This window comes from Abramis brama, assembly GCF_963993115.1.
Source record: "Abramis brama genome assembly, chromosome: 3".
Classification (NCBI taxonomy): Eukaryota; Metazoa; Chordata; class Actinopteri; order Cypriniformes; family Leuciscidae; genus Abramis; species Abramis brama.
In genome coordinates, this window is record NC_139965.1 from 20,005,657 (window position 1) to 20,016,568 (window position 10,912).

At 35.2% G+C, this 10,912-nt stretch overlaps 1 protein-coding gene across 1 annotated transcript; it reads right to left on the bottom strand.

The window, feature by feature from the left end:
- Window positions 1-2,764: 2,764 nt before the first annotated feature.
- Window positions 2,765-10,837, bottom strand: lins1 (lines homolog 1). The gene is made up of 7 exons (XM_084109884.1): window positions 10,478-10,837; window positions 9,081-9,380; window positions 7,884-7,973; window positions 7,594-7,738; window positions 5,445-6,023; window positions 4,766-4,952; window positions 2,765-3,533 (listed from the first exon to the last, which is right to left on the bottom strand). Exons 2-7 carry the CDS (start codon window positions 9,369-9,371, stop codon window positions 2,903-2,905), a joined length of 1,923 nt encoding a protein of 640 aa, XP_083966010.1. The 5' UTR covers window positions 9,372-9,380; window positions 10,478-10,837; the 3' UTR covers window positions 2,765-2,902.
- Between the last annotated feature and the right edge of the window lie 75 nt (window positions 10,838-10,912).

Below are 10,912 nucleotides of genomic sequence, written 5' to 3' on the forward strand. Positions count from 1 at the left end.
GTTCTTTGTCTGAATTACTTTGCGGTCACACCCTACCTTAGTAGCAATTGACTTGCTTCCTCCCCTCCCTACTTACCTCCTTCTTACCTTCTGTAGATTAACAGGCATTCGGTGGGTTCACTCATGCACACACACACACACACACACACACATACACATAAAAACTGCACCCTAAGGACTCACCTTATTTGCATAGTGCAACTGATAGAGCAGCAAGGTGAGGGCGAGATAGTGTGTGAAAAGCCAGATACGACAAAAGGGCAGACGGAAAAACAGTCAATGACTCAGTTCTATGGGGTGTGTTTCGAGCAAAAACACGCTGCCTGTACTTGCACCCATTAGGTACCTGGAATTCAGGAGACACCTATAGCTATATAGCAATGGACAATAGTTTTACTTCAGGACACAAACTTTACATTGGACATCAAGTGGTGACCAAACACAGTACTAGAATTGGTGCATAAAACGTACTCAAAGGCATCCTGAAAATGCATAGATCCTATCATACATGACGACACAGAATAGAAACAATTCAATTCTGCTTCTTAAATGTCTCCTAAATTGGTGAAACTCAATCCATACATTGTGGTTGACATAAATCTAATTTATTTGCACTGCAAGTGAACCCAAGTGACTTCTACCAAGCAATAGATAAATTTGCACCAGAATTATTTTGCTCTATGATCATTTGTTTTTGTAGCACTATATTATTTATATTTAGTATTTTTTCTGCCTTTCTTTTGGGGTCAGTAAGTTGTTTTTGAAGGAAGTCTTTTTTACTCAACAAGGCTGCATTTATTAAAGTAAAAAACAGTAATATTGTGAAATATTATTGCAATTTAATTGTTTTCTATTTGAATATATTGTAAAATGTATTTTATTCCTGTGATGCAAAGCTGAATTTTCAGCATCATTATTCCAGTCTTCAGTGTCACATGATCCTTCAATCATTCTAATATGCTAATTTCAAGAAACATTTCTTAATATTATGAAGGTTGAAAACAGTTGTGCTGCATCATATTTTTGTGGAAACAATGCATTTATGTGTGTTCTAAATATATTTAGCCAGGCATTATTTGAGGAATCATTCATGTCTATAGCTCAATTTAAATCAGGTTTGCTTATATTGAGGAGCTAGACCGAAGCTGAAGGTTTTATCCTCTGGGATCCTTAAATAATTTAGCTAATTAACGTTCACTAGTAACATTCAAGTTGAGGAAAGTCTAATCATCTAACAAGCCTAATTATGACATTACTGTGAGCAACAGCTGTTTGATCTACAGAAGTGGTGCCTTTCCCTATGAAAAGCTGTTGCTGAATGTTGATTCTGGATATTTGCATATAAAATGATGGAAATTTTGTTGCTCCCATTAGCTGGATTGGTGATGTAATTTAAATGCTAAATGATGGTGTTGGGCCTAATCCCACAATCCCATTTAGTGGAATAAACCTGCTGTTAATACGGTTTACATACACAGTAATCACAGAGTTTATACCTTTTGAGTGAAAAAATAGATAAACACAAATGCTGAATGAGGGACTGGAGCCATACCAGAATATCATAGGATGGACCCTTGGAAAATTTGCTTTTGTTAGGAAACTTATTAAGGAGGGATTTAGCAGACTAAATGAAACAAATAAATATAAAATAAAATGGTTTAATATGCCTTGCAAGTTTTTTCACATATTTCACATGGCATTTCATGTCCTTTTTCATTTTACGTGAAAAAATAAAAGTAGAATGAAATGTAAGCACAAATAAATAAGATTATTATTTCATAAAAATTAGTCTGCGTTAGCTCAGCTCCGCTAAATAATATTACATAAAAGATACATATTTTGGTTTTAATAATGTATTAGTAAATGTTTAAATTAACATTAACTAAGATTGATAAATGCCTTAGAAGTATTTTTCATTGTTACTTCATGTTAACTAATGTTAACAACTGGAACCATATTGAAAAGTGTTACCTGATGAATATACACTGAACAAAATTATAAACACAACACTTTTGTTTTTGCCCCCATTTTTCATGAGCTGAACTCAAAGATGTAAGACTTTTTCTATCTACACATAAGGCCTATTTCTCTCAAATATTGTTCACAAATCTGTCTAAATCTGTGTTAGTGAGCACTTCTCTTTTGCTGATATAATCCATCCACCTCACAGGTGTGGCATATCAAGATGCTGATTAGACAGCATGGTTATTGCACAGGTGTGCCTTAGGCTGGCCACAATAAATAAATAATAATAATAATAATAATAATTTAATTTTTTGCCTTAAAGTCCGCGTGAACCGGAAGTTGCAAACGACTTTTCTTCAGTGTTGTGACGTATTTCCCAGTGAAAAGGAATATTGAACAGAGGGCAGGGTTTTACTCTAGCGCTCCTCCTCTCCATCTCTCGCTCATTACAGACTAACGATTTGAGGGGAGTGGTTAAGCGTTTCCCAAACCAAGCTGTCAAACCTACGTCATCAGAGAAGGAACACCATTCCAGACCGGAAGTAACTTTTCAGACTTTGATTAAAGATTACGACGGCAAACAATTTTTTTCTGTGTTTTAACTTGCACGGATTAATTGTTCACCACAAGACTAGTAATATGCGCTAACAAATTAAATAGGGTCAATTTTGATTTCAGTTGGACTTTAATTTTGTTCAGTTTATTTCACGCCTTCTTACATTTCATTGTATTTTTATTTATTGCAACATTCCATCTCGTATTTAATAAGTTCATTATATATTTCTTTAATTTAGTCCCTCTATATCTTATTAGTTTTGATGCAAAAATAATCTTTTGGTTCAGCAATGTATTGTTTATTCACTGCAGTAATTGAACAGATCGACATTCTTAATCAGTCATAATCTATACCTGTTAGTTAGCTTTAAGTCAAAGCTAACTAACTAATCCTGTTTCTCTGGGGTTCTACACTGTTTAACAGTTTTAGAAGTGAGGTAGGGTTGTAGGGAAAGAGACCCCTGTTATGTAGTCTGGTTACAGTGGTCCTCAAGTCCATAAGACACATAAACACTTTATCTAACAGAGATTCGGATGCATATTCAGTCTGAACTTGTTCTAGCGCCATTTCAGATGGGCAAAAAGATGCTTCAGTATCTGTCCTACCAGAATCTACATCAGTATTCCCAGAAACATGCTCTTCTGCCTCATCGGATTCGTCTGAGCTCCCATAATCAACCAGTCGTGGAACTGAGACTTCATTACCTGCTTGAACAACATACATCATCTCTGAATTAGCAGAAGAAGCTTGGACAGAAGGATCAGTTCCTCTTCTAGTGGCACCAAGCCTCCCATCACAATCTTCAATATAACGACAAGACCTACACAAGCCTGTCCAGTCCTCACGGAGAAGCTTCAGGTAGTGGACGCAGTATTCCAGGAAACATGTTTCCGAAGAGATGAGGAAGTCAAGTAGCACGGTGTGGTCAAAGGAGAGGGAGCGGAGAAGAAGTATGAAATGACAGTGAGGGTTACAGCCCCAGACGCAAACCCCCGAGTTTGAGGAACTCAAACTGTGAAGAAAAGGGAAAAAAAAAAACATTATTATCATTAAACATTAAATTACTTTTGCTTGTTAATAAAAAATATATATATATTTATATATATGCAAATAGGCAAATTAAGGCATGTTTTATATATATATATATATATATAAAGCCAGTGTTTATTCCTTAATAAATAAATAGATGAATAAATAAAACCTTTTAAAATATTTTTAGAACTTTTATAAAGCTTTATTCTATTAAAGCTGTAAAGGTCCGTTCACACCAAGAAAGATAACTATATTAGTGTCCACACCAACGCACGATAACTTTCTGTACATCATAAACGTGCACTGTAGTTTTGTCCTCTGCGCATTAAACGCACAATCTCTTTAAAACAGGATGGATTCTATTCTATTTGCTATTAACGTTTTCATCGTTTATAAGCTGGAAAAAAATTATTCTGAAATTGATTCCAAAAATATTGTTCCTCTGTGTCATTATCGTTAGTTGTGGTTGTTTTTGATACCAAGAAACCCCTCAGAACTCTTTAGCAAAATTCCAAGAAACTTCCTAAACTTAAGGCTGGAACACACTTTGTGACTTTTACCCCCCGTTTCAGAGACAAAGCTTAAGCCTAGTCCAGGACTAAAATGGATTTTTGAGCTGTCTTAACTGAAAGTAACTTGCACTGACATATCTTAAAATATACTAGTGCCAATATTTTGTCTCAATATGCACACAAGTAATGTTTTTTTTTTCTAAGGCACGTTTTAAAAAGCTACTTAAACGCCCTAATTAAACTAAAGCCTAATCATGGCTTAATCTAAGCCTTGTCTGTGAAACCGGGATCTAAATATACTTCAAAACACTAGGCATCATACACTTGCCGGCTTTGTAAATGGTTACAGAGAAAAATTAGGCATCACACACTAAACAACTCAGGATCAACCGCTACCAGACTTTCAAGTCGTTCTGAACACAACAATATTGCTAGGAGACATTTGACAAATAAAAACAATATGTGTTCTAAAATTGACTCAAAATATCATATATGTTTGAAATCTTCCAACTGGATTGGTAAAATTGTTTTTTCATTTTTTTTCTTTTTTGTAAAAAATAAACTCTGTCTGCCCAAATATTTGAGTAAAATTTAATTTCAGCAATGCTGTACATTAATACCTCTGGAAATACCCATATCAGTTGAAAGAGATATAGTTCTGGGTACAGTATAGCAGGGTTTATAAAAACAGATTCCAAACCTTTTTTGATATAAATACAAGCCAATCAAAGTCTTGCTTGATTCTATCATGTCATCATCCTGTTCGGCAAATACTACAGACACCCAGGAGCAGCTGTGAGCGTCTGCAGACATCAGAGTCCCGTGACGCTGGAGGAATGACATGAGCTCTGTTAAATACTGACGGATGTCAATGTCACTCTGAGATCCTGGAAACACAGGAAAGATGTGTTTAATGAAGAGATGCATTGCCCCCTGCTGTTGTAAATGATTAAATGGCATGTTTTATTCTAACTAAGCTGTGGTGAAGAACTAGAAAGTTCAATTTATGCTTCACACATGTAAGTTGAACATGCAAGCAAACATTCTTACAAATGCTTTGTGAATCAGTGCCTTCAAATAATTCTAAACATGAAATGAGAACTACTGTGGTACTTTTATAGTATTTATTCATATTTAGCAAATGTTCTGCATTTCTTAAAAATAAGTGTAATTTCTATTCTATATCATTCAGAATACCTTAGCAACCATATAGCATATAAAACCGTTTTCAAACTGTATAAACTTTGTAACTTTCAGACATCCAAAAAATATTTTTTGGTTTCCTTCAGGAAAGACTTTGTCATGTAAAGTTTGTCTTAATGAACTTTCATTTTGCAGTTGTTACTATGATGATGTGAAAACTAATAAATGACAGTTACCTTTCCAATGAAGGCGCTGAATTTTTATTTCTAGTGACTTCAGCAAAATGAGGCTCACAGCTCTCAGTATCACATCATCCTTCTGCATCCCAGCGAGTCTCACATCACAGTTCCCACCAAAGAAACTGGCCTGAGCTTTCACAGGCACTTCCTTGAGCCAGCCTGCATTCACTTCCTGTAACACTCCATCTGCCATGGTCAACACGTCCTCAGTCAGGCTGTGATCTTCATGTGACGCAGACTGAGCTTCACCTAAAGCCCAGTCGTCCCCGGCTCTCCGCAGAAGACTTTTCTTTAGAAGAAGCAGTGCTCGTTTCTTCACAAAATATTCCACATCAGCTCTCATGACACGAAGGAGCGCTCGCGACTGAACGAATATGACTCTCTGAACAGAAGAGCAGACTCCATATCTGAGCCGGGCAGCGCTGAGGACTTCAAGGAGGTCGAAGAACTCACACATGGTTTTAGAAAGATTCGTCAGTTCTCTTTTGTGAGGGTCCTGTGTGTCTTGAGTCAGAAGGTTGGCATGCAAGTAAGTGATGGAGGCATCCAATCCAGAAAGAAGCTTCATCAAAACATCTATGGAGAAGACAAACAAGCAGCTGGAATTAAGAGATCATGTCCTCTGAAATGATAAGGCAAAGATTGGTTCAGGGCTGCACAATACATCGAAATTATCCAAATATCGCAAATGTATATATCGCGATATGCATATCGCAACAGCTTGCAATAACTGGGGTCATGAATAAAAGACAAAGAGAAAATCACTCACTGCTCTTGGCTGAATAACTTTTGTAGCTTTAATAAGAATCAGTATATATTTAATTCATACAGTAAAGACTAAGCAGTGTTTTATTTTTACATTTGATTATTCAGTTTCTGTTGTTAAATAAATCTAATGTAGGCCTACCTGAAACCCTAAACCCCGTGGTTTACACTTATGTTAAAATAACACTTCTTATGCTACAGTAAAACACTGCTGTTCACTTTCAGCAGTTGTAGGGATGTTTTCTTGTCACAAAAAGAATGTGAAACACATGTAGGTTATATAATTTTAAATATATTTTAAAGATAATTTAAGTTTATTTTACACACTTTAAGCATTATCGCATTTTCGCATTAATTAATGAGTTATCGCATTTTTATTCAGTATCGTGCAGCCCTAATTGGTTGTTTAATCCAATGTAAATTCTTGCTATATAATAATATTTTTTTATGTTTATCTGAACACATTAAACTAAGTCTGCAATTATTTATGCAATTTTTTTAAATGATTTTTATATTGCTTCAAAAATAACTACAACTTACAAAGTTTGTAAGTACATCAAGAGTTTACTTAAATAACACTTGCCTGATGGCTTATGCTACCGCTAACCCGGACGTCGAGGTCACTTCAGTGATTTGGGAAAAGCCTGTACCATTCTGGGCATTATTAGTGGGGTAATTTACGAGATACAACCTAGGTTCCATTAGCGCCTGCACTAGCCATTCGGCTGATATCTCTAAATAAGCTCTAACTTTAATAGTGTTCGACCAAGGGGAAAAAAAGCTTCTGGGGGGGGGGGGGGGGGGGGGGGGGGGTGTTTGTCTCGAGGTCATGGTGCAAAGGACCCTAGGTTGAAATTACTCTGAACCGTCCCTTTAATAAGTCATCTCATTTCATGGCAAAAGGTATTGCTTTATTGTTATTATATTATTATATACTACTAATAATAATAGACAATACCTACCAACATAAAAAAAAAAATGGTATGAGAATAAGACTAGTATTATTATTATTACTACTACAAATACTACCTCATCTTATTCTCCAACCATTCGTCAACAAATCTGTAAACATGCTGACTGCAGAAATTTAACCCAGGTACTAAGCATCATTTCTTGTTTTCAAGTCATTTCAAGATGAATTTTCAATTTAGATTCAGATGTAAGTGAAAGTCATGATGTCTGAGTGAGTTATTTACATTGTAATTACTCCATATTATCTACAAGTTTTACATATTCAGTCAATTTTCCATATTTTTCTAAGAGGTCACGCCTGTCTTGCCACCTCGGATAAAACCTTTTGTAAGGTTCCGCTACATTTACATGAGGATACTAAAACAACTCAGTCTGAATCATCTGTATGTATGTGAACACACTTCAGTACCTCTTTTCCTCTGGCATATTTCTCCTCTCAGCACTCCTTTAATCACAGCAGTCAGTGACCACAGGCAGGAGTCCAGTTCACTGCTGGTCATTGGTTCCTGAAACACTTCAGCACACCTGTGTCTCCAGATTGAGCTGCTGCCTCCCTATAATCAACAATTACAGCACTTAGTGAACCCACACTGCTTGAGAGAGAGAAAAACCGAGAAAACATTCATAATATATCAAACCCTCATAATACTCAGATGGAGTAGTTGCCAGTCCAAGTTCATGTACAGCAGTAATACTCACATTGATGGAAATGTCACTGATGACATAGACTGATATACACTTTGCAGATAAATGAGACACCAATTGGTCTTGACAGTTGAGGAGAGAAACCTGCATGGAGACATCAGTATAATGGGTCAAAAAACATGTTCAAACTGACAGATATGAACTGAACAGCTATAGGATCTCTACATTAAACTCTAGGCTTAATGTATAATCACAAGCATGCCCAAGTCACATCTTGTCTTCTGCTTTATAGCCGAGTCACATTTTCTTACAAACTGAAGTTTGCAACATCTACACCAATATTGAACAGAACTGAATCAACATTGAACTGACTCGAGTTGAATGACGACACTATTGTCTTCTTAAGAGCTGCTTATAGCTGAATTGAACCAGTTCCATAATGAATGAACTTCACACACTTATGGAACTGAATCGAATCAACACTAAACTGAACTGAGCTGAATAAGAACACTATTATCTTGCTACAGCTGCTAATTTTAACTTGTCTTATATTTGTCTTAAGTTTACATCATTAATTCAGTTATTCTGAAGCAAACCTGTATTGTACTGTATAAAGTGCTACAGGAATAAAGGTGACATGACTTAAAAGAAAAGAAAAACAATAAGAAAATATATTTTACATAAAATAAATTTAGCACATCACCCATTATATTTTTTGCATTGTGCTATTATTTTCATTAAAATTAAGAAGTTTCTATGCACAAATAAAAAAACTGTATGCCAGAAATGACTAGTAAATTCACATTACCATAATGTGTTTGGCCATTTTTTTATTATTATTTTGTAATTCCCATTATTAAAAATATGTTATAAAAATGTTATATATATATATATATATATATATATATATTTTAGGGATAATCGGGATAAGAAAACGTGGAAGATCATCACGATGTGAAAAAAACAAGTAACACTTCATTTTAAGGTGTCCTTGTTACAGTGTACTTATACAAATAAGTACTGAGTAAAATTAATTAACAATATGTACTTACTGTATAATTAGTTAGGGTTTGGTTTAAGGTTAGTCGCTTGTAATTATGCATAATTTACTTATATTACTATAGTAAGTACATGTAAGATGTGTAACAGGGACATTTATAAAAAAAAAGTGTTACCAAAAAATCTATTAAAAAAAAACATTTTTATTAATTAAAATAATATTACTTATTTGTTTAATTTGATTAAACATACCAGTTTTGCCATCAGATTCATTTCTTCAAACAACCTCCTTTTGACATCTTCATAGAATATTGTGACATCTTGTGGCAGACTCTGTGCTGTCAGCCTCTTAATGATGGCCTCAATAAGAGTGAGACACAAGCACATGACGTCTGTGTGTGTGACAGACGGAGCAGGAGTGTTTGCTGTTTGATCAACACATGATGAGATTCTGCTGGAGAGCTCTTCACTGCTCAGGCTGGGAGCAGATCCTGTACATAACAGCCTAAAAATGGCTTGGAAATCCAATCCGGCAGCATCCATGCTCAGAAACTGTGAAAATATAGGTTCAAACGAATGATAATCAGTAATTCATGCTCGAAACTTGTGTTTAAACAAAACTACTGCAGATATGACCTGTAGTTTGTTAAATTAATGTTGTTATGCATTAATAAGACTAAAGCCACTGAATTGTACCAACCCATCTCTTCAACCACATGCTTCTTCTAAAAAACACAATTTGATGTCAGCAAACCTGACTGTGAAAAATGACTGACAGACAGAGAGCGTGAATGGCTAAGACGGCCAGAGCACTAAGTTTCTAGGGCTATACAAAGACATTTTATATCTACAAATCAAAAATGTTCTAAAAGACATGCCAAATGTGGTTAGACTATAAGTTATATCCTGAAATTAGTCCTGAATGTGTCAGACTTTTAAAAAAACAGCCGTTTGTAATTGTGAGTATAATTAAAATTCATTAATAAATGAACTGCTTTAAAAGGGGTTAGTTCACCGAAAAATGAAAATACTGTCATTTCACATTCACATACAAACCTTCATCAACTCACACATCAGTTGTGGTAAACCGAAGCTCAAGCATTTTCGCTTGATGTGTGAGAACCAATGAGGTTCATTCTTGTGAGTTACACAGCACGTTTGAGCTTCTGCAAGAACCAATTAGGTTGACTGAATCTTCAATGATTTTAATATCTATTTGTGAACTTTTTGTCGTGTCAAAGTGTCAGTTGCGTAGCTGTCAATGGAGGGACAAAAAGCTCTCCGATTTTATAAAAAGATCTTCATTTGTGTTCCGAAGATGAACAAAAGACTTATGGGTTAGGAATGACATGAGGGCGAGTAATTAATGACAGAATTTACATTTTTGGGAGAACTATCCCTTTAAGCCAAAGACAGAATGACCAAATGGCCAGCAAAATTACAATAAAATGAGTAGATTGGCTTAATTCAGTAAGACGGAATGAAATAATTCAAGGTGCAACACTCTACTTTTATGTTTAAATGAAATGGCAAGAATTAGAAAAGTATGATTCTTCACTTAAAGTACTTAAAGACATTTTATATGTGCTATACCAAAATATCCCAAAATCACAAATGCTTACAAATGCTCACAAATCTTCATTGCTTACGTGATTTATGATGAATTTTCTCAATATTCTGTTTAATGTTCCCGAACAGCCACTTCATCAGTCAGCAAAGAATAAATCTAACAGACAAGATCATAAATGGAAAAATAACCTCATATTTACAGGACGGTAGAGTTTGTTTACAGATTTCCGTTTAAGAATTGGGTTAGAATCCACTGACATAAGTGATCTGTAGAAAGATGCTGCGTTAAAGCAGAATTTGTAACGTAATGAAGAGCTTTTAGGACTGAACAGTTAAAATCCCGGTGAGTTTTTCTTTAACAATTAAAAAATCCAAAATGAACAAACGCCTCCATAAAGCACATGGAATGCTGTTTGCCATTATCCGGCCAAAACTGTCGCAAAACTCTAACCTTCGGCGTTTTATTTTGCAGCAGTATGATGTCTGTATTACGTATTTGACAGCTCGAATCTGAT

Coding starts and splice junctions, on each gene's coding strand:
- lins1 (XM_084109884.1), bottom strand. CDS start 9,371: ATGGATGCTGCCGGATTGGATTTCCAAGCCATTTTTAGGCTGTTATGT. Junction 4,953..5,444: donor TCAGCGCCTTCATTGGAAAG/GTAACTGTCATT, acceptor CTGTGTTTCCAG/GATCTCAGAGTGACATTGAC. Junction 3,534..4,765: donor TTGTATTTATATCAAAAAAG/GTTTGGAATCTG, acceptor TTTTCTTCACAG/TTTGAGTTCCTCAAACTCGG.